Source organism: Geotrypetes seraphini, chromosome 6, assembly GCF_902459505.1.
Source record: "Geotrypetes seraphini chromosome 6, aGeoSer1.1, whole genome shotgun sequence".
In the NCBI taxonomy this organism is placed as follows: domain Eukaryota; kingdom Metazoa; phylum Chordata; class Amphibia; order Gymnophiona; family Dermophiidae; genus Geotrypetes; species Geotrypetes seraphini.
In genome coordinates this window covers 59,584,836-59,609,220 of record NC_047089.1, presented here as the reverse complement: position 1 = coordinate 59,609,220, position 24,385 = coordinate 59,584,836, and the positions used below count along the sequence as shown (strand labels likewise).

General features: G+C 42.2%; 1 protein-coding gene across 4 annotated transcripts; it reads right to left on the bottom strand.

Moving 5' to 3' along the window:
- Positions 1-1,722: 1,722 nt before the first annotated feature.
- Positions 1,723-24,285, bottom strand: TMEM272 (transmembrane protein 272). Of its 4 annotated transcripts, none has more exons than XM_033950103.1 (5): positions 24,041-24,285; positions 19,802-19,880; positions 13,794-13,853; positions 9,969-10,051; positions 1,723-2,369 (listed from the first exon to the last, which is right to left on the bottom strand). In XM_033950103.1, the coding sequence occupies exons 2-5, from the start codon at positions 19,857-19,859 to the stop codon at positions 2,004-2,006; spliced, it is 567 nt and encodes a 188-aa protein (XP_033805994.1). In that variant the 5' UTR covers positions 19,860-19,880; positions 24,041-24,285; the 3' UTR covers positions 1,723-2,003. The 4 variants fall into 4 exon arrangements, with proteins under 4 accessions (XP_033805994.1, XP_033805993.1, XP_033805996.1 ...); XM_033950102.1 differs by having other exon boundaries at positions 19,802-19,872; XM_033950105.1 differs by lacking the exon at positions 13,794-13,853.
- Between the last annotated feature and the right edge of the window lie 100 nt (positions 24,286-24,385).

Here is a 24,385-nt window from a genome sequence, read left to right as displayed (position 1 = left end):
TTTCCCTCCCTTCCTCTCTCCCAAGTCCATGCCTTCTGTGTCCAAAAATGCATTCCCTCCCCCACCTCAGCATCTCTTTCCCTCCCTTCCTCTCTCCCAAGTCCATGCCTTCTGTGTCCAAAAATGCATTCCCTCCCCCACCTCAGCATCTCTTTCCCTCCCTTCCTCTCTCCCAAGTTCATGCCTTCTGTGTCCAAAAACGCATTCACTCCCCCACCTCAGCATCTCTTTCCCTCCCTTCCTCTCTCCCAAGTCCATGCCTTCTGTGTCCAAAAACGCATTCCCTCCCCCACCTCAGCAACTCTTTCCCTCCCTTCCTCTCTCCCAAGTCCATGCCTTCTGTGTCCAAAAATGCATTCCCTCCCCCACCTCAGCATCTCTTTCCCTCCTTTCCTCTCTCCCAAGTCCATGCCTTGTGTCCAAAAAAGCATTCCCTCCCCCACCTTAGCATCTCTTTCCTTCCCTTCCTCGCTCCCAAGTCCATGCCTTCTGTGTCCAAAAACGCATTCCCTCCCCCACCTCAGCAACTCTTTCCCTCCCTTCCTCTCTCCCAAGTCCATGCCTTCTGTGTCCAAAAATGCATTCCCTCCCCCACCTCAGCATCTCTTTCCCTCTTTTCCTCTCTCCCAAGTCCATGCCTTGTGTCCAAAAAAGCATTCCCTCCCCCACCTTAGCATCTCTTTCCTTCCCTTCCTCTCTCCCAAGTCCATGCCTTCTGTGTCCAAAAACGCATTCCCTCCCCCACCTCAGTATCTCTTTCCCTCCCTTCCTCTCTCCCAAGTCCATGCCTTCTGTGTCCAAAAACGCATTCCCTCCCCCACCTCAGCATCTCTTTCCCTCCCTTCCTCTCTCCCAAGTCCATGCCTTCTGTGTCCAAAAATGCATTCCCTCCCCCACCTCAGCATCTCTTTCCCTCCCTTCCTCTCTCCCAAGTCCATGCCTTCTGTGTCCAAAAATGCATTCCCTCCCCCACCTCAGCATCTCTTTCCCTCCCTTCCTCTCTCCCAAGTTCATGCCTTCTGTGTCCAAAAACGCATTCACTCCCTCACCTCAGCATCTCTTTCCCTCCCTTCCTCTCTCCCAAGTCCATGCCTTCTGTGTCCAAAAACGCATTGCCTCCCCCACCTCAGCAACTCTTTCCCTCCCTTCCTCTCTCCCAAGTCCATGCCTTCTGTGTCCAAAAATGCATTCCCTCCCCCACCTCAGCATCTCTTTCCCTCTTTTCCTCTCTCCCAAGTCCATGCCTTGTCCAAAAAAGCATTCCCTCCCCCACCTTAGCATCTCTTTCCTTCCCTTCCTCTCTCCCAAGTCCATGCCTTCTGTGTCCAAAATCGCATTCCCTCCTCCACCTCAGCCTCTCTTTCCTTCCCTTCCTCTCTCCCAAGTTCATGCCTTGTGTCCAAAGCACACTCCCTCCCCCCTTTTGTGTTCTGCGTTTGCCTCCCAGCCCATCTTAGCAACTTTCTCAGCAAAATGGAGCTCGAGCCGCGATGCTTGTCTTCTATTTCCTGCCTGTCCTGCTGCGCGCACATAGCCGACCGGAAGTCTTCCCCGACGGCAGCGCTGACGGCGGAGGGCAGGCTTTGCTTAAGCCGTCCCTCTGATGTCAGCGCTGACATCGGGGAAGACTTCCAATCGGCTATATGTGAGCTGCAGGGCAGGTAGGAGCAGAAGACAAGCCTCGCGGCTTGAGTTATATTTAACCCCGCGGGTCCTCCGTCGTCCCCGTTCAGCTCTCTCCTGTGCACCCCCTTGGGGCATGCACCCGGGGCGGACCGCCCCACCCCCACCCCCCTCCTAGGTACGTCACTGACACAAACAAAATTCCCACAATGGAGTTGTGTGTTCAACACATCGAAATGTGTCTTGAACGCTTTATGTGTGTTGTGCATTCTTCATCTCAGTTTCTGTTTGACTTTAAACCTTTGGCTTGTCAGGGCAGGGTTTTTGGACAGGTAATGCGGATTCATGCTACAAGGCTTGAGAGGGAGAAAATGGAGCTTTCAGTCCTGTTCCACTGCACCGTAAATCTGCTTGGAAAACCAATACAAGACACAGCTGCACAACAGCACCAGAAACAGCACCACATGGCTCAGCAGTAGAACGACGAGGGCAAAGATGTACAAGGTTTTATCACAGTAATCTTGGGGCTGGCGGAAAGGCGGAATGAAGTTAGGTGGATAGACTGAAAACACCCAATAATTGCCCAGTATGAACCAGATGGAGAGGAAGAGGCTGAGAGTCAGGTGGATGTAGTATTTATGGGCATTCAGTCTCCACGGATATTCGTCATCGTCATCGTCGTCAATCACAACCGACTTGGAGAGTAGCTGGCGCATTCTGGTGGAGTCATACAAGAGAAAGATGACCTGCACATAGCAGAGAGAGAGAGAGAAGACAACCATTAGCTTTAAATATGTATGCAAAACTTCACTAACTACTGGGACATTACCAGCATTTTTAGGACTGTCAAGTATTTGATGCTGAGAAAAGAGTATCCTCCATGTGTTAACTGCATGTTGGATAATGCGTGATGAAGTTAGCTACATCTCTTGAGACGATGAAAACTGCTCTATGCTATCTGCTGCACTAACAGTTAAGAACATATGCATTGCCATACTGGGACAGACCAAAGGTCTATTAAGCCCAGTACCCTGTTTCCAATAGTGGCCAAGTTGAAAAACAAAGGAATGGCAGACCACAAAAAACAAACCCAAAATACAAAAGGTGGAAGGGCCACAAATAGGATGAGAGCAGGAGTCCAAAATCAAGCCACTTTATTAAAAAGAATGAGGCAGCAAAATCCAGACGGAATGGATATACTAGGGACCCAGCACGGTCCGTGTTTCGGTAACATACCTTCCTCAGGAGTCCATATATCCTGTTCTGCACCATGTTAAATCGTTTGTGAATTAATTTAATTTAATTCTTATATACGCTAATAACCGAGAGGTTTCGAAGCGGTTAACAGAAAATATACCTTAAGGAATACAATAAAATAAAATAAATAAAATAGGTACTTAGAAATTCCCTTACTGTCCCGAAGGCTCACAATCTAACTAAAGTACCTGAGAAGAACAATTAGTAAATAGTAGAGAATTAAAAATAAAGATAGTGGTAAAATAAGATTAGAAACATACACGCAACATTAATAGACATTGGACTAAATTGTTGTGGTTAAGGCCCGATTGTCCGAAACTTCCTAATATAGCTCTATTTATCAACATCATTTTGCCACAATTGTTCAGTGGACTGTATTAGCTTAGTTGTACTATTGGGAATTCAGTTTATTGTGAGATTAGTAAAGGTAATTTGAAATGGCTACAACTAATGGCGAATACTGCAGCTCGGCTGATTTTTAACAAAAATTAATTGGAATATGTCACGCCCCTCTTGAGATCACTACACTGGCTTTCTATTCATTCAAGCGTCAAATTCGAATGGGCCTTTAGGTCTGCCACGACAAACTGGCCATAGATCTTCTACTGCTTATAAGCTGTCTTTTCCATCTTTTCAAGGTGTTCAGTCAAGCTTTCCGTTCTTGCTCTTTCCTGTTTATCACTCTATGGAATGGATTACCCATCAGCCTGCAGTCATGCACTACCTACCTGAGATTGAGAAATATGGTTCATTCCTTTTGGCTCCGTATTTGGGATACCATAAAATCTATTACTAAATGTTCAGAAGTGATCTCCATGGACATTATAATTCTTCGTTCTCAACACCCATGTTTTGCACAATCAAACTGCCCGCCTAAACTCATTGACACCATGTTTGTGACAGCTCTAATGCATATTCTGAAAAACTGGAAATCATCCTCATTACTAGATTACACCTTCTGGTGGAACTCTTTAAGTATGTACCACAAATTTGAATCTTATGCATATGAAAAGAGATTGTTTTCTCGATCCTCTACAAACTTGACACGAAACAAATCACCTTGGTCATTCTTAGATTTATATGCTCGTTCTGCTCTATAGACACTTCTGCCTCTCTCTCTCTCTCTCTCTATCTCTCTCTATTTCTCTTTCTCTCTCTCTTCCTTTATCTTTCTCTTATCCCTCCTGTTTCTCTGTCTTTTTCTATTCCTTTTCTAAGCAGTTCCAGATACTCTGGATCCTTTTCATTAATCTAGTTTTATTCAAACGATTGTAGATACAAACATTTGATACATGATTTTTATTATGATTCTATGTGTTTGAGCTGCTTTCTGTTTATAATTCTTATAATATTCAATAAAATTATTGAACTAAAAAAAAAAAAAAAAAAGAGAGAGAGGTAAAGGAAGGAGGATTTCACAATTGATACAGTAACTTCATAACATCATGTTACTGAGAGATGTAAACATTACTGTTTTGGTTAAAATCTGAGCTATATGTTGTTTGTTTGCATATTATGTAAAGTCATGTGAAAAAATGAGGACATCCCCATGAAATATTCAGTTCTTTCGTAAGAAATGTTCACATATCGATGTCAAATCTTTTTTTTTTTTTAATTTATCTCTGGAAAAGTGATGTTATTGCAGGTAAACAACTAACTTTTCCTCGATTTACTCATGAAACAAGAGATATGCACAAAAATGTGTATCCATGAGGACAATGCAGAGTGCTACTGAGAGCCCAGAGAGAAGTTGAGCGTCAATGTTAACTCACTTGGAAGACAAAGGTGCATGCAACATTAAAATGAATGGTAAACGAGGCAGGAAACAGTGACTTTTGATGCATGCACAATGCAAGACATTTTTCATCAGGGCTGGGGTAGCAGAGAAGAGTTGTTTAGGATGATTTTGTGCCCTTTATGTAATTTAAAATGCATCGTTTTTCCTTTTTTTTTTCCCTCTCCAGCCAGAACAGTATTTGCAACTTTAAAACTTTTAAAACAGACAGGAGATAACAGCAATATAATGTGCGCTTGTCTGAACAAAAAAGATAAAGCCAACATACGTCTGAGGCCGTTGTCCTGCACATAAATTATTTTGAGTCTAATATTTACCTTTTCAACTGCAGCTTTGGTGAACCAAAGCAGCTTTCTTTTCCTCTCACTTACAAAATGGTTTGTTGCCCTTGCTTTCCTACTTCCAGATGTTCCCTTCCAGACAGCAATTCCTTGATGTAATCTCCCATCTGAGCAAAGTTAGTTTTGGGGTTGTTTTTTTTAAAGTCTAGAACCTTCACTTTTGAAAGACCCTCTCTACACCTGTTTTAATATTAAACCACGAAGAAACAAAAAACAATGTGGAAAAATGATGTTCCTAAGATGAACTTTATTAATATTAAAATAATATTAAATCTTGGCAAACCACATAAAAACCTCTAGGACGCAGTCCGCTGAAAAGCTTTGGACCTTGGACCCAACACGGTCTGTGTTTTGACAGAATGTCTTCTTCAGGGATCCCTATGAAGTCCTATGGTAAAGATACGTGGATAAAAATGCCAGTCGGAAATTAACTGATCTGTAAAAGCTGTGGCCACCCATTATATCATAAGAAACACTTTACCCATTTGTAAACACTACATCCAATGTGGCCCCATCCTGCATGGCTTCCATTATCAACTGTTGGAACATTTCTCCTTATAGAGAATCCAGGATCTCCCTGCTTCTAGGAGATCTCGCAGTCACGATACCCCCAATTAACACCCAGCATATTAAAATCACCTATTATCAGTGCTTCCCCTTTTACAGGTATGTTTTGAATATCTTCTATTAAGGGGAGAGTGTGGTGCAGTGGTTAAAGCTACAGCTTCAGCACCCACACTGCTCCTTGTCACTTAATCCCCCCATTCCCCCATCTACATTAGATAGATTGTGAGCCCACCAGGACAGACAGGGAAAATGCTTGAGTACTATTCTGAGCTCCCCTGGGAGCACAGTATAGAAAACTGGATAAATAATATTAATGTGCAGAACAGCAGCTGAATCTCTGAGCGCATGTGCCCAGCAAGCATTTTCTAATCAGCGCACAAGTTCTGCACTCATAACATTTGCTATCTGCATAGTGCAATTTGACGCTTATAGTCATCTGCACACAGCTCTAGTGTGTGGCTCTTTGCATTGACCCTCGTGTTAATACATGAGTAAATAAACTTTTCCTAAGTGTTCAAGTTGTCTCCTCTCTGCACGGTGTAATTAGAGTCAGGAGCTCTGCTCTCTGATTCATGCACGTACGATGCAAATTGATCCCAAATCCTGGTGGAAGTCTTTCATCCTCCCAAAGTACATACTAGCTGCATCTGGGGGTAGAATAATTATGTGACTCTTCTGTAAAGGACTTTGGATAAAATCTCTGGCATCTCTACATGACGCTAAGTAGAGGTGGGCAGAGGGGAAAAAATTTCAGTTTGATTTGGTTTACCTGGGCTTTCCCTAGGTTTTTGGACTATTTGGGGTTCATTTTGCATATTCATTTTAATAAAATTTGAGCTAAATGTACATATATTAACAAATGCTAGGCACTAGCATTCTCTAATTACTTTAGAGTCTTTCCAGGGAGCAATAATTACATGAGAAAATAGCACTTTTGATCTGACAGATCATATTTGGTGCTCCAATATCAACAAATTAACTGATGTAATTTTCAATATTCATAATTGTTTTCTACAGAGGAAAGGAATCTAGTGTATATAAAAAGATCATGCGTGTTCATTTGCTGCCATATAGTGGCCATTAGGTGCATTGATGAGATATTTTCATGGCGTTTTTGCATGTAAGTCTGTTGCTCAACCTTACTAGCACCTGCTTCTACAGGACTCTTTCCCCAAGTGTCCAAAAAGGCATTGGATTTGATTTGTTTATTCCATAACCACTGCTTACTGCTTGAAGTAGGCTATGAGAAATTGATCTAATGTCTTGCTATTTTTGATCCAGATGAGCCACTGTTGGAAATAGGAGACAAGATGAAGGGCTAGACTGATCTTGGTCTTACTTAATATCAAGAGCCATATTATTTTACTGATGATGAACTAAGAGTCTGGTGTAATATTTTCTATATCTGTATCTGCTTTTTCTTATCTGTCATGTCTTCTGCATCAGGAAACTGCCCTTCTTTTATGTCTTACAGCAATTCATGTGTAAGTAGTGAACTGTTTCCTTTATGCTCTGAAGCAGCTGTATGTTTGCCCAGTGGTGTAGTATGAGGCGGCGAGGGGGGGGGGGGCGGTCCACCCTGGGTGCCATATTGGTGGGGGTGCCAACACACCCGTCCTATCCGTGAGCGTGTCCCCCTTTCCTTCCCCCATACCTCTCCAGCTGAAGTTGTTGTTCGTGGCGGTCAACAACGTGCTCTTCGTGACCCCATCAGCTCCCCTGTTGACGTCACTTCTGGGTGCTGCGCACAGGAAGTGACATCAGAGGGAGAGCCGATGGGGTCGCAAGGAGCACGTTGTAGACTGCTGCAAGCAACAACTTGAACTAGAGGTACTGGGGAAGGGGAGGTGCGCATGGCATGCGGGATCGGGGATGGGCGCCTCTCATCCTCGCTACGCCACTGAGTTTGCCTATATTAGACCAAGCTGTTATCCTAAATACAGCAACACACAGTGGGCAGAGTACGCACAAATTAACATACAGTGGGCAGAGTACGCACAAATTAACTGGCTGGGAATAGATGTCGACCAGTTAACTCACGTCTCTCTGGTAACCCTACTCCAATTCCTCCCACTGATTTCTGCTACCCCCCCCCCCCACCAAAGAATCCAGTGCTTCCTGCTATGTAGCAGAGGGGTTGGAGGGGGTCCACACTCATATAGACTAAGCCATAGCAAACCTGTTCCAATTAGCCAGAATCTTTTCTTTATCTTATTTTTTAGGAATGCCTTCTAGTGATGTGCAGACTAAAAAACATCATTCTATTTAGTTTCTTGTGGCGTTTGCAAGCTTTTTCATTGTGCTTTGTTTTGCTTAGTTCTGTTTTTATAATTTTTTTTAGGTTACACTGGAGAAGAACAGCACTGAACCAAAAGGAAAGAAGCCCAGAGGCTGAACAGAAATGCTCAAGCCCGCCTTGAGCTGATTTCTGCTGGTTGAAAAAACAAGAACTAAACGTACTAGAAATACAAGCTATATCTAGGTACGAGCTGACTGTAGGTCTTCCTGAAAGGTGGCTGCCTTCCAAAATTAAAGTATTCCCAAACAAGACCTGCCCTATATAATACCCAAGGACAGAAGACAAATAGTGATCATGCCAAATAAACTGTGGAGTGAAAGAAAGACTTCAGTTAGAGGCCAACTGAAGGAAAATTGCATTTTTTTCTGTTTCAGCCGAAACCGCCGCTGGAACTGTCTGAACAGTTTCAACCAAAACTGCCGCCGAAACTTATCACCTGGTTTTGGCCAAAACTGAAGGCGAACGCTAAAGTTTAGTTTTGTGGATGAGAGCCAGCGAGGCCCACTGGGGATTGTAAGAGCTTGCAGTCAGCACTAAACCCACAGGAGATTATTACCCTCCAGTCCCAGGAACTGCAAGAACGTGTTGGGATTGTACAAGAATACTGGATTTTTCATTTTAAACGGAAAGGTTTGAATGACAGCATTAAGTGGCCGGCAGTGATTTGACATTATTTATATGAATAAAGTTCTCTTAATGACATCATTCCGCCAAGGTTGTAGGAACATGTGAACCGGGCACTCCATCTTTAAATGCCACTAGAGGATGCCGATGTTTTGTGGGTTGTGTTCAAGAATGAATTAGCTTTTGGGGGACTGCTCCTAAGGAAGATATTATCGAAACTGTTGAGCAGTGACCCATCATCATTTAAGATGGGTTTCAGCCCTCCTTTTTGAACATTTATATGCATATGGCATCCCTGTGAAGGATTTGATGTGCTTATGATGTTATTATGGATTAAATATAGATATATTTATGGTTTATGGGTTAAAATACATTTATTTTTAAGCACTTGGAAGGTACTATGATGTAAGGAGAGCACCACGAACAGCCTGCAACAGTGGAAGCAATTTCAAATTAGTGGCTTTCAGAGTTGGATGAGTCCTTCCTGAAGTCCCTCCTTCACTTCACAATTATCTGTATTCTGTCCTTGAGTATTATAGGGTATGCCTCGTTTTGGAATAGAGAGATTTTTCTACCTCCCCTAATTACTGAGTATTTAGTGGGTTCCAAACTCAGTGGTCATAGGTTCAAGGCTGGCTTTTGAATGATTAATGATGGAAATAAATACTGAAATTCATAGCAAAAAAAAACTGCAGATAGACTCAAATGTAGCTGAGTTTTTCTATCAACTTTTATATTTGGATGGCTGAGTCAGTCTTTCAGTACCTTTACTTTGACTGGTTCATTCTGCCAGAGTTCCTAGCAAGGACTCCTGAGGCTTGAATACTAGACTAGAACAAAACAATGACTAGGATTGATCAAGGTAAATTTTAATGCCTTTGTACCTCCAAGAAGTGCATCCAGCACAACAGGACACACAATTATTATGAAAGCAAAGAGCCAATCAGGAAATAGGACCTAAGATTACCAGAAATACAAGACAAATAAGAATGGGCTAGCTATATTAGACTCTCAAGTAAAATAATATATCATCCTGAAAATCAGCTGCTTTCCAACTTGAAAGTAATAGATTCAAGGCTGGCTGGTGCCTGATTGCTATGAACAATAGGAAAAACAGCTGAAATTGAATAACCCTGGAAATCAATGTGTCATTTAATGGTTTATTTCTGGATTAGTAACAATTTGAAATGAATAAGGATTTCAAACAAATATATATCCCTATCCCTTTATTGAAATGTTGCAGGGCTTATTCCTGTCATTTTGGTTAAAAATAATATTCAATGAGGAGGGTTTCAATGAATGCACCCCCCCCCCCCCCCAATTCTTTATTGAAGTGGATTGCAAAGAAATATAACAGCCTTGTATGTTATTTTTTTCCATTCAGTTTTGTAATGGAGGATGGACCCACAGGTCACATTTAGCACATGCCAGTGAGAATATTTTACGAGACAATGTAGGTTACCTTAAAACTTCCGACCACTCCTCCTATCAGCAAATACAAAGGGATCAGAGGTTGAACTGGGCAATCTTCCATAAATTTCATTCCTAAGAGTAAAAAATATATAATAGTTACGTAGAACCATAATAATAGTTACTTATAAAACCCTTTTATCGTTTTTTAAAATATTAAACACAGGAGAGCCATTGTATCTTATACGTTTATTGAGCACATTCATACAATTAAGATCTGTAAGGTCAGAATCCCAAAATTGCCTTAGAAGCCCATCATATCAAGAAATTGTACATGAACATGTGAGATAATAATAATAACTTTTTCTGTATACCGCAATACTACAAGCAGTTCAGAGCGGTTATCTGTTACTTTTTCAGTAACAGGTCCCAAACTCTAGAATTTTTTTGCCTGTATCAATTAGACCACTCTAGATAAGTTCTAGAACGACCTTAAAACCTTATTTGAAGACGCTTATAAATCATAAAGATGTAAGATAAATATTAAGATTCATACTGAGGGTCAAACTGTGTTTCCCTACCCCTTTTTACTATAAAATTTTGTAGTTCAAGTTATCCTAAATTTCTGTATGTGAATGCTATTATATGCAATACCAGATTTTAGATTGTAAGTCATCCAGAAGAACTGTCAATGGAGCGGGATAATAAGATTTTAATAAACTTGGAAACTAGTTAGTGCTACAAATCATTAGAAAATGGGAATTTACAGAACACCTCTACCCATAGGAAGACCTGAAGCTCCAAATGATGCCAGCTAGAGATTAAGGGGGCCCTGCTATCACTAACCCCTCCCCCCCCCCTTTATAAAACTGTAGCACGATTTTTAGCACCAGCCGCAGTGGTAACAGCTCCGACGGTCATAGGAATTCTATGCTTAAAAACGCGCTAGTGCTTAAAAATGTGCTAGGGTTTTGTAAAAGAGGGGGATGGGTAAGTTCATACAACAGCGGTTAATTCTCTGTCACAGCAGCAAGGGACCAAGCAGAAGGTACTTTGAGAATGAGAAAGTATAGAGGAGACATGGTCAAAATCCAAACTGAACATCATAAACATAAAAAAGGCAATTCTGTTAGGTGCTATTGCGCAGACACTTGCACTCACAGATAGAAATGTCAATGGATAAGAATATGAACCCCATTAACTTTTCAGATTCCAAAGGCAAAGCATTTAGCACATCAAAATCCTTTGTGCTGCTCAGTCTCTCCTAGATCTGCTGTTGCAGACCCGGCAATGACTGAACGGCACAAAAGATTCCAATGTGTTGTTAAAAAATGGTCCCACCCAATAGTGTGCTGAGAGAAATTCTTTCTTCGTTGCTACATGAGCTGTTTGCGCACCAGACATCACAGAGTGGGTGCAGAAAGAGCTCACTAATGAACACAGGGATATGCCGTGACCAAGGTTTTGCAGGAAGACTTTATAACTACATTTGTTTTTTGAGCTTTCATTCCAGTGTGTTGCGGTATTTGTTAGCTGTTAGCACTACAAGTACCACAATGCATCAGGAGAGGGTCGGAACCCAGGACCGATCAGAAATCAGTTCATAGATCATAGCAGGCTCAGCAAGGGGGGTGCACAGGGACCAAAATTCCTTTGGGCTCTGCCTTTAAGGGGAGCCTGGCACTGCCAATAGAAAAGCCGTCCTCTAATTTGGTGGCTTTGCATGGGTGGGCCTGGGCCCACTCAGCAATTGTATAACTACAAACAGGGCTCTGCGATCCTGTAGCTCCCTCTCCCAGTTCCCTTCGCCAGCCTCTCTTTCAAGGGGTTGCTGGCAACAGTGGCAGCAACTCACACACTACCTGAAGTTGACTAGGAAACCTCCTATTAGAGTCGTTGCCGCAACCAGCCAGTAACCTCTGCCTCTTCCCCCAGCTCATCCTCTTCCTCTCTTCTCTTTCACTCCCAAGCAGCCATCAGCCTGTTTAACTAAGCAGCAGAAGCCTGACCCTCTGTTGCTGATCACTCAACACAGTCTGCATTGGCACTGGAAACATTTACAAGATTCGTGATACATGAGCTTAACAGCTAGGAAGCACTGAGCCTCTGCAAATTTAATCACCTCACTCGTCATTCCAATTTCCATATCATTATAAATAAGTTATATAGCACTGGTCCCAGTACAGATCCTTGTGGCACTCCACTGTTTACTCTCCTCCAATGAGAAAAATGACCATTTAACCCTACCCTCTGTTTTTTATCTGATAACCAATTCCTAATCCACAACTGAACTTTGCCACCTATCCTATGACTCTTTCATTTTCTCAGGAGCCTCTCATGAGGAACTTTATCAAAAGCTTTCTGAAAATCTAGATACACTACATCAACCGGCTCACCTTTATCCACATGTTTATTCACACCTTCAAAGAAGTCAAGCAAATTGGTGAGGCAAGATCTCCCTTGGCTGAACCCATGCTGACTCTGTCCCATTAAATCATGTTTGTCTATGCGTTCCATAATTTTATTTTTTATAATTGTTTCCACCATTATGCCTGTCACTGAAATCAGGCTTACCGGTCTGTAATTTCCCAGATCTCCCTTTGAACCCTTTTAAAAATTTGATGTAACACTGGCCACCCTCCAATCTTCAGGTTACAGAACATTAAAAGCAGCTCAGCAATTTCATGTTTGAGTTCTTTTAGTACCCTGAGATGTATACCATGGAAGTTTGACTTGATTGTTATACTCTACCAAATGCAAATACAGTAAAATCTTGGATTGTAAGAAACTTGATTTGCAAGTGTTTTGCAAGACAAGCAAAACATTTTATTAAATTTTAACTTGATATACAAGCAATGTGTTGCAATACAAGTACATACAGTATACACACATCGCATCATCACAACTGAGCTGATAGTGGTTCTCTCTCTGACACTTCAGGGGTGTAGTGACTGTTCTAAATGAGCAATACAAGTACGTATAGTATTTTGTATTACAGATTTTGGTTTGTGGAACGAATCGTCTGAGTTTCCATTATTTCTTTTGGGGAAATTCGCTTTGATATACGAGTGCTTTGGATTACAAGCATGCTTCTGGAACAAATTATGCTCGCAAACCAAGGTTTTACTGTATGAGCATCTTTGGTTTTGCTTATAATATTTTCTTCTTCTGCACCTTTGGGGAAAAATTATACTGAATAGTACAAGAAAAATGCATTGACATTCTTTTTGTAACAAACAGTAGATCATTCAAAACCAAACAGCTTATAATTAAAGTTTTTTTAATTGATAAATTTCTTGGTTTTAGAAACATAGAAAGCGTGACGGCAGATAAAGGCCTAATGGCCCATCCACTCTGCCCTTCCCCACAATCCATTATCTTCTCTTCCTAAGAGATCCCACATGCCTGCCCATGCTCTCTTGAATTCAGTTAGTCTTCATCTCCATCACCTCCACCAGGAGACCATTCCACACACATACCACCCTTTCTGTAAAGAAGTATTTTCTTACATTGTTCCTGGGTCTATCACCTCTTAACTTCATCCTATGCCCTCTCCTTCTGGAATTTTCCTTAATTAACACCACGGAGATATGTAAACATTCTGTACATTAACGCCACGGAGATATTTAAACATCTCTATCACATCCTCTCTCTCCTGTCTTTCCTCTAGTGCATACATATTAAGTTCTCTAGGTCTGTTTTAGCAATCTACTCTTTATTACAAAAAAAAAAATGCCAATGAACTTTCTTGGTATTACTCAATAGAATTTTCCCCCAAAGACGCAGAAGAGAAAACATGTTTGAATAAGACCCACTGTTGTGTAACTTATGCTGTTCAGGAAAGACCAAAGACCATCTCTACTTTTGGATACCTTACCTGTAAAAGCCATGGACAGTGGTAGCGTGAGAAAGCCAACAAGTGCAAAAAGAAAGCAAACTGCAGGAAAGAAAAAAAAAGTGATCTTGTGATTGGAAGCCTTAACCAGTAGAGAAATTTACAAGTAGTAAGAATAAAGCTATGCCCTTATTAAAGGAAAAATAGCCTTCCACCAATGACTTCTTCCCTAAAGAAAAATGTATAAGCAGTAGGATTTTTAACAGGCATGTTATAGGAGCAAAGTGTAACTTCTCTGATGTGTTATAATCCCCCCCCCCCAAAAAAAAAAAAAAGGAATGAGAAGGAAAGAATATAATAGAACATGATTCTAACACAGGAGATGATAAGGATAGAATGTTAGGGGTCTATTTGTTTAACTAATCTAATCTAATCCTTAGGTTTGTATACCGCATCATCTCCACGTTCGTAGAGCTCGACACGGTTTACAGTAGGAGAAATAGGAAGGAACTACAACAGAGGGTTAGAGGTAGAAGTGTGAAGAAAATTTAGAGGACTTGGGATGCCAAGATATAAGAGTTTCCTTGATTCCTAAGTTGGAGGGAGACTTACATTTTTTGAGAAAAGCCAGGTTTTCAGATGTTTGCGGAAAACTTGGAGAGAGCTCAAGTTCCGAAGAGGGGAGGTAAGGTTGTTCCAGAGCTCAGTGATTTTGAAGTGGAGGGAGGTCCCTAGCTTTCCTGTGTGGGAAATGCCTTTTAGCGAGGGGAAGGATAGTTTTAATTTGTGGGAGGATCTGGTGGTATTAGGGTTTGAGGAATTCCAAGAAAGAGGGATAAAGGGAGGGAGGATACCATATAGGATTTTGAAAGTTAAACAGGCGCATTTATAGTGGACCCTGGCGATTATCGGAAGCCAGTGGAGCTTGGTCAGGAGCGGGGAGACATATGCAATAATGTATATTGGGCTGGATTCACTAATCACATTCAAAATTTGGCACAAAAAAATCTGTGTGGCGTGTTATTTTACAAACAGCGCTCTGAGTTATTTATAGCTCTTAAATAACAATGCAATAAAAGATAGTCTGCATGGTCTATAAGGCTATCCATGGGGAAAACTCTGCAGGACTTAGCACAGATATCAAAGCTACGCACTCCTTCCTCAATGCTAGGACACGCCAATGGTACAAACTAGCCTCCCCCCTCCTTCATGCATACATAGGAAGAAGCTGCAGGAATCAACATTTGTGTACCAGTGACCCAAGAAATGGAATGGCAACCATGCCAACATTACATCTTCAGAAAGAACCTTAAGACCCATCTTTTTACCTTGGACCTATAATGAAATCTCAGGAGCCTACCTCCTATCCTTTATTCAATGTTCATGTCCTGTACTTAATCTTTTGTAAACCGTATTGAATCCCAGCTGAAATTTACGGTATAGAAGAAAAATGTATGGTATGGTTAAACTAAACTAAAACTTAACTTTGTATACCGAGTCATCATTCTGAGAAGACTCGACTCGGTTTACAGCAATTAAATAAACAGGGAATGATTTACAAATGATAAATAGAAGATAATAGCAAAATTTCAAAATAATTAATTTTCAAAATGTTTGGCAAATAGTCGTTTTTAAAGATTTACGGAAAAATTGAAATGAACTGGAACTCCTTAAAAAAAAAAAATCAGATAAAGAGGTTGTAGAATCGAGCACTTTGATTATAACAGTAGCTCTCTCTATTGATAAAGTATGGTTGTTAAAACTGTTCTTTAAAAATAGACAGAAAGAATTTATGGGTTGTAAAGTGCAGGTATTTCCTGATTTATCACGAGAGACGCAAAAGCGTCGTCGTGAATTTCTTTTGTTGAAGCCAGGTGTTATATCTTTGGGTGCTACTTTTTATTTGCGACACCCTTGTAAATGTATAGTGCATCACCGATCAGTTAAATATGTTTTCTTTGAGCCTAATCAGTTGACTTCTTTTTTAGCGCTCTCCCGATTGGAGGTAGAAAAATCATAAGCTCTATGACTATTGGTTAATCCCAGCAATCAGCCTTCCAGCTAACTTTATGAAAGAGTGTACATTAAGTTCAATTCTTCTATTTTTGTTTTATTTTATAAGAAATCTTGGATCCAATTTGAGGACTTGAGCATTTTAGTTAATACATGATTTAATGTTATTGGAATGTTTCTTGCTTTATGTAGAATTGCTAATTTGCTTTCTGTACAAGGTATTCTTGATTATATGATTTGAAAATCAATAAATATATTTAAATATAAAAAAAAAAAAAGGGGGAGATCATTCCAGAGATGAGAGAGTTTAAAGACCAAAAATTGACTGAAGATCTTGACTCCTTTAATCCCTTTTTTAGAAGGAAGGGAGAGTTTAAATTGTTGGATACCTCTTGCAAAGGAGAATCGGTAAACGTTCCAAAATAAAGGAATAAGAGGATTAAAGATACCATGTAGAATTTTAAAAGAAATACAAGCGCATTTAAATTGAAGTCACTGGGGCTCATTTTCAAATAAGATAGACATCCAAGAGAAAGTATAAACTGGCACTTGGACCAGTGATGTAGCAAGGGGGGGGTGAGGGAGGCAGGCCGCCCCGGGCACCATCCTGATGGGGGCACCAGCACCTCTCCTCCCTCTGCTCCTTCCCACTCCTCCCCCGCCATGCGCTCGCCTTCACTCCCCACCCCACCCCCATTACTCTAACTCATCAACTGCTGCTCTATTTTATTTATTCTTTATTTCTCTTTTTCCCGAGGGGTTTTCCTTAATTTTGTTCCTTCTCACCAGATTGTGGATTGTATTATGATAAGTATTTCATTATTTCATTTCATGGTGCTTAGTCTGAATAACTAAGTGATGTTATACTTTTGTATTTCCTTTTACATCAATGTATTTTGGATGTATTGAAATGATAAATAAATAAGAAATAAGACTCTTTTACCAACATAGATCAAGTTCATATCCTTCTCCTGCCCATCCCTTAGTTATTATTTCCTTTCCTTAGCCCCTTCACATCTCCCACCTCTTGTCTCCTCCACAACCCCACTTTGCCTCCCTGTTATCACTCAATCCTCCCCTCCCCCCATGTCTGAGCCCTCCCTTCCTCTACCCCATACCAATATATCTCTAATCTAATACACAATCTATTAATCGCACTATACCCAAAAGGTTCAAGGTGATTTATATCCAAAGAAGTCATAAAATCTAAGGGCAAATACCAAAGCAATCAATAATCAAAATATCATCATGCAAAGAATATTACAAGTCGTATAAAAAAGTTTTAAAATTTTAATTTAAAAAAAAAAAGTTTTAAAATTTTTACAAAATTAATATCAGTCCTAATGTGAACAGGTAGATTATTCCAAATTGTAATAGCAGCATAAGCAAAAGAAGAGTTGAGCTGTCATTCATACCGTACTCCTCTAATCTGTGGAAAATGTAGAGGAAGAATAATGCAAATAAAAATAAAAAGCAAAATCAGATTATCTGAAGAGTCAGTGTGTAATATATGATGAATTATGCAAACTGATTTAAACTTAATTCACCTCTCAACTGATAACCAATGAAGATTTTTATACGCCAATGCAACTCTTTCATATCTTTTTAGACCAAAAAATAATCTAACTGCAGTATTCTGGAGTAACTGCAATTTTTTTAAAATCAGTTTTGAAGTTAACTTCAAATATAAAGAATTACAGTAATCAAGTTGAGGAAACACTAACATCTGAACCATCAGTGCAAGATGTTGTTCAAAAAAGCACAACTTCACAAGCCTAAGTTTCCTCATCTAATATAATAAAACGCTAGCCGCGCATGCGCACTCAGACCTGAGTGATCTGAATCCCTGATCTGTGAGATGTATGTCCGTGGCTTTGCAGACGTGCGCATGCGCGAGTCCCCAGCCTTACTGCTTCCCAGCTGCATTGCTTTCCAGCCACAAGCGTTGAACTCCCTGCTCTCCAGATCGCGGTGTACAGCCCGGTAGGGCACTGGGAGCTAGGGAGAAAGCAAGGGCACAGTGCGTCTTCGTCTTTGTCTTCGCCCCTCCCCCCCCCAATCCCCGTTGAGCCTCCCACCCGATTTTCTCTTCTCGCGGTCTGGCCGGCTACCTTAGTCCCTTGCCGCCGCCGCCACCCCTTTCCCTTCCCTTCCCGCGGTCGACAAACCTCTTGGCTCCAGCAGTGGCCACAGCACTGTAAACACGCTGCTTCGCGGCCTGTACTGCCTTGATTTGCTCTTCCGTGTCCCTGATGACATCATCAGAGACGCGGCAGAGCAAATCGGGGCAGTAGAGGCTGCGAAGCAGCGTGTTTACAGTGCTGCGGCCGCTGCTGGAGCCAAGAGGTTTGTCGACCACGGGAAGGGAAGGGGGTGGCGGCGGCGACAAGGGACTAGGGGATCTGGCCAGACCGCGAGAAGAGAAAATCGGGTGGGCCACGAAGAGACAGGGAAGAACTGGAGCGGAAGAGGGAAAGGGGCCTGCTTTGGGGGAGGGGTGTGCTTGGAGGCAGACAGCTTTGCTTGGGGGGGAGACAGAAGGGGGGGCCACGGTGAGACAGTCATGGAGGAATTGGAGGGGTAGAGGGAAAGGGGTCTGCTTTGGGGGGGAGGGGTGTGCTTGGAGGCAGACAGCTTTGCTTGGGGGGGAGACAGAAGGGGGGCCACGGAGACACAGTCAGGGAGGAACTGGAGGGGCAGAGGGAAAGGGGTCTGCTTTGGGGGAGGGGTGTGCTGGGAGGTAGATAGCTTTGCTTGGGGGGGGGAGACAAAATGGGGGGCCACAGAGAGACAGTCAGGGAGGAATTGGAGGGGTAGAGGGAAAGGGGTCTGCTTTGGGGGGGAGGGGTGTGCTGGGAGGCAGACAGCTTTGCTTGGGGGGAGACAGAAGGGGGGCCACGGAGACACAGTCAGGGAGGAACTGGAGGGGCAGAGGGAAAGGGGTCTGCTTTGGGGGAGGGGTGTGCTGGGAGGTAGATAGCTTTGCTTGGGGGGGGAGACAAAATGAGGGGCCATGGAGAGACAGTCAGGGAGGAATTGGAGGGGTAGAGGGAAAGGGGTCTGTTTTGGGGGGGAGGGGTGTGCTGGGAGGCAGACAGCTTTGCTTGGGAGGGGAGACAGAAGGGGGGCCACGGAGACACTGTCAAGGAGGAATTGGAGGGGTAGAGGGAAAGGGGCTGCTTCGGGGGGAGGGGTGTGCTGGGAGGCAGATCATTTTGCTTAGGGGGGGAAGACAGAAAGGGGGGCCACAGAGAGACAGTTAGGGAGGAACTGGAGGGGGAGAGGGAAAGGGATCTGCTTTCTAGCACCCGTTAATGTAATGGGCTTAAAGACTAGTAATATATAAAATCTTCCTCCATAAATTAGAAATTTGATCTTCAAATGTAAGAGAAGAGTCTAAAAGAATACCCAAAACTTTAGACATTTTATCTACTTGCAGATAATAGAGTAAGAAATGGAACAGAAGATAGTGAATTATGAAACCAAAGAACCTTTGTCTTTCGTACATTCAATTTCAACTTATTAGTAGAAGCCCAATCTCCAGTTCTATTCATGCAATCAGTGATCTTAGCTGAAATGTCCTCTGTATCTGAACTTAACAGAATTAATTAAAAAATATCACCAGCATCTTCCCCTTCACTGGCTATCTGCTATCATTATATCTCTAATCTTAACCATTGCTCCCCATTCTGGCTATCAGCCTTAACTGTTCCCCCCAGCTCCCTTTATTTAATAAAATGTTTCTGTAAAGTACTGCAGTCATGCATGTATTTGCCATTCAATATCAACCCAAGAAACTAGAATCTCAGATTAACCAGGCTTGCTGGACGAGCTAGCAGGGAATTATGGCTACATAGAGAATTTAGAGCTCCTGAAAAGGCGAGGAAGTGTAAGCTCCTAACGCCAGTGTTTCAAGACTTAAAGGCTGATCTCCCATAAACCGCTGAACATGGAACACACAGAGTTTACATGATCATTTCTACTGGCAATAAATTGCAAATTAAAGACGGCATGCTGTGGCTGGAACAGGAACTTACCATTGCTGGCAATTTTGGAAACGCAGCGGTGACAAGCTTTCTCCAAACTGGCTGACATTGTGACCCGTCTTCTGTTGTGCTTGCACAAAAACACATAGAAAATCCATTAAAATTTCACACGGAATGCACTTATCTGATGTCAGCTCTCCCTGCTGCACTTAGCAAAGTGATTCTTTTTTAAACTGGTAATAAAATTGAACATTTTGCTTTTGCTCCTAAAAGACTTTTTATTCCAGTGAAATCTAATAGCATGGTAAAAACATTTCCTCCTTCAGAGCTCGAGGGTATTGACATACGGTGTATGTTATAGCATTCGCAACCTCTTGCTAATACATTGGCTAATTTAGACCTGGATATTTGGTGCCGACCACATCTGAGCATTGACCCCCAAGGACTCCTTTAACAAAGCCGCAGTAGCAAGTCCCGGCATGGCAAATGTGATGCCATGCAGGAATCGCTACTGCGACTTTGCAAAAGAGGCCCTAAAGATTTGGGTCCGAGCAGCGCACAGAAATGATGTGGGTATGGCTGATATTCAGTGCTGTGCCCCTACAGCTAACTGAATAAAGCTAGGACCACATCCCTCCCCCCTTTTTATAATAATAATAATAATAATAATTTATTTTTTTGTATACCGCCATACCCAGGGAGTTCTAGGCGGTTCACAACAAATAGATGAATTACATATAGTGCGATTGAAAAAAGAAGAACATAGCAAGGCAATCGAAAGGTCAAAACTAGTTTACATTGACAATTTAGGTGAGGGAAGGGCTAATACAGAGCACATACAGTATGTACTGTAAGAGAATACAATTGGATTTATGAGAAGGGGGAACAAAGCATATTAGATGAGACGGCACGTCCTGTTGGCAGTCAGACGGCATGGAAGACTCTCCTCCTCGCCAGTGTGTCGTAGCACACCTGAAATCTCAGGAGGCACACTTGTGTGCCACAGCACACAGTTTGTGATACACTGTTCTATATCGTTCTCCCGGGGGAGCTCAGAACGGTTTACATTAATTTACACTTCTCCCTCGTTATTCGCGGGGGATACGGGCAGAGCCGGACTGCGAATGGCGAAAAAAATGCAATTATCCAGCTCTGACCCACCCCCACCTCCCTGCTGCCTTCCCGGCCTTACCTGGTGGTCTAGAGGGCTTTCGGGGCAAGAGCGATCTTCCTACGCTCCTGCCCAGTGCAGATCGCCATGAGGAAATGGCTGCTGTGAGTTCCCATAGTCTCTCGAGACTATGACGGGAACTCCATATAGCCATTTCCTCATGGCGATCTGCACGGGGCAGGAGCGTAGGAAGATTGCTCTTGCCCCGAAAGCCCGCTAGACCACCAGATAAGGCCGGGAAGGCGGCAGGGAGGTAAAAAATATGTTTTTTTAAAATTTTCCCCCTCCTGAGAAAAAAATTGCGATTATGTGAAATCGCGAGTGCAGAAACCGCGATTGGGAAGGGGGAAGTGTATTCAGCAACTTGAGTGAAAAGGTGTGGTGGCCGTGTTAATCCACTCTTCAAGGTAATATGCAGAAATAAAAACATAAAGGAAAAAAACAATATATTTTTTATTGGACTAACAATGTAGTTTATGATTAGCTTTCGAAGGTAATCTCCTCAGATCAGAGGAAGAAGGGGTTAACTTCAAAAACTAATCATAAGCTACATTAAGTTAGTCCAATAAAAAGGTATTATATTTTTTTCCTTTATACTTTGGTTTATTTCTACATATTTCCATCAGGTACTTGAGCAATTTTATTTTATTTTTTTAATTTCTATTCCACTTAATAACCTAAGCGGATTACAATTTGCATACAAAGTAGAAAAGACGATACCATAAACACATTTCAACATCATCGTAAAAGCTATCTGCTTAAAAAAGCTTTAACAAAAAGGTGAATTTTCAGAGATTAAAAAAAAACTCTTCAGATCTTGACATAGGGCTCCTTTTATCAAGGTGCGGTAGGGGTTTAATGCGCGGAATACCGCGCGTTAAACCGCCTGCTGCGCTAGTCGCTAACGCCTCCATTGACGAGGCGTTAGTTTTTTGGCTTGCTGCAGGGGTTAGCGCGGGATGAAATGTCCGACGCGCTAACCCCGCTAGCGCACCTTGATAAAAGGAGCCCATATTCTCAATGACTCATTTAATTCGTTCCATAATCGAGGCCCTGCTACTGAAATTGCTGCCCTCCGTGCTTTGTTTTGTTTTTGTAGGGTAACTCACCTACATTCCCAAGGCTCAGCCTCATGGCAGATTCAGATCTCAAAGAACAAGATGGGAAATATTTTCTTATGACTTGCATTAGGTACCAAGGCACCTTCCCATAAATGACTTGATGTAGAATTGTCGAGATTTTATATTCAATGCAGAACATTACAGGTAGCCAGCGTAGTTGTTTGAACGCTGGGGGTATATGTTGATATCGGGAATAGCCCGGTGATCATTCTTGCAGCTGTGTTCTTCACTACCTGTAGCACCTGTATTTTTGACTTTGTATTCCCCTCCAACCCAGAGAGCATATCCGGAAGTCTCTGAGAGCTAGTGTAAGTGTTGAGGAAGGAGGCGAGTTATATTTTTCTCAGTTCCAAAAGAAAGGGAGGGGATGCAATAGCAGCAGTGACCATATAACCTCCCTGCTCGGGATCCCATGCATCCCTTCCAGAGTGTGTCCCACCCCTGCCCCGCAGCTCAGACCCCAGGACCGGCGTGAAACACTTGTAACGCTCTAATAACTACTGTTTGGTTTCGGGAATTATTTCCCATTGGATGCCATGACTACTGCTGCTGCTGCTCCACAGGTTTCAATGCAGCTGCAGGCTGCATATCATCACTTGCCACTTTTACAAATAAGATCAGTGAAGGGGTAAAATACGGACCTGACGGACCTCACGGATCTAAACCCGCACATCCTTAAAAATCTGAGGTCCGTGCTGCTTGTAGTTAGTTCTGGCTCTGACAGACCTCGGTGACAATTTAGCTCTGACGGATCCGTTTCAGCATAGGGAGGGAAAAGTATTAGGATCCGTCAGCGCTAAAATGTCACCGAGGTCTGTCAGAGCCAGAGACTAGTGCTGGAGCGGCTCTAAAACGAATCCTTTAAACCGGTTTCCTGCAGCCCCAGTAAATTAAAAATCTGAGGTCCGCGGCTCTGACAGACCTCGATGACAGTGTAGCGCTGACGGATCCTAATTCTTTTCCCTCCCTATGCTGAGACGGATCCGTCAGCGCTAAATTGTCACCGAGGTCTGTCAGAGCCAGAAACTAACTACAAGTGGCACGGACCTCAGATTTTTAAGGACGTGCGGGTTTAGATCCGCGAGGTCCGTCAGGTAAAACAAAAGCAGAGATTGCAGAGCGTGTGCTTTACTGGTTAAGATTCCATGCACACAGCTATGGTTACGAGATCTTGTGAAACAAGCAGTCATACATGCATCTGTGGACACTAAACAGTCTTTAAAAAAAAAAATTGCAGACAAAATATATATATGGAGGGTTTCCTGTAGGTATGTACTTTTTCTGATTATTTGGTGTGGGGGGGGGGGAAATAGTTGTATATTAATGTCTATAAGTTTAATGTGCATTTCGTGTAAACATATGTATATTGAAACTGTTTGTTTGCATTATGGTCGTTTGGAAATTTAATAAAGATTTACAAAAAAAAAAAATTGCATACACCTTATCAATCAGATGGAGGCAAGCCTTAAATCTAACAGGCAAGCTGGCTTAAAACAACATTTATGTCAGTGTGAACAGCTAACTCAGACCTGGTTTTTATCACATAATCTACAGCAACTTTAAAAGTTCTTATACACCTTTAAAAAAAAGGCATGCAATGTACAGTATAGAAGACATCACTTGGGCTGATGAGGTCTGATTGCCTTAATTTACATAGTTAGACATAAGACAGACAGACCATGTTTTTACTGAGCAATGCTCTCTCTGGATCAGTCTAAAACGAGGTTATATATGCCCTGATCAGAAGCAGGGAACATTCACAAAGATTATTCAGAAAGCAATAAAAGGGTGATGGAAAGATCTTTTCAAGACTGCCCTGGTCTTTTTAACACTTTCTTTAGTGCAGAATTCCTGTCCTTTAAAAAAAAAAATTTTTTTTCTTTGCAACTGAAAACAGTCCTGCAAATCGTTCAGTAGAAAGTTCACCCAAGACACCGATCAAGATAGATTTTTTTTTCCCTCATCTGTCAAGATGATATAGTATTTCTTTCAACGTACCTTTTTAAGGTAATGCAAAGCAGCAATGAAAGACTGTCTTCAGGCATGCAAACAAAACGGTTTATGCTGGAAGGTGCAATCAGGTTTCAGGTTTTAGATGTCGGCTGTCGATTTAACTTCATTTCTTTAAAATCCATCTTCTTCAGTCTCTGCGGCGGGTTATTTCCTCTTTCTCTGTTAAGCAGGAAAAGTGCTCATCGCTGTTTCCTACTCCCACACATACGACGCCTCACGACCAGGCAAAATCCTCGACTCGGGCAGGGTTTCGCACTACCAGTAGGAGGCAGCAACATCCAACTCTTTAATTCATTCAGGTGTTTGTAGGCAATACAGCTGCTGCCTGCT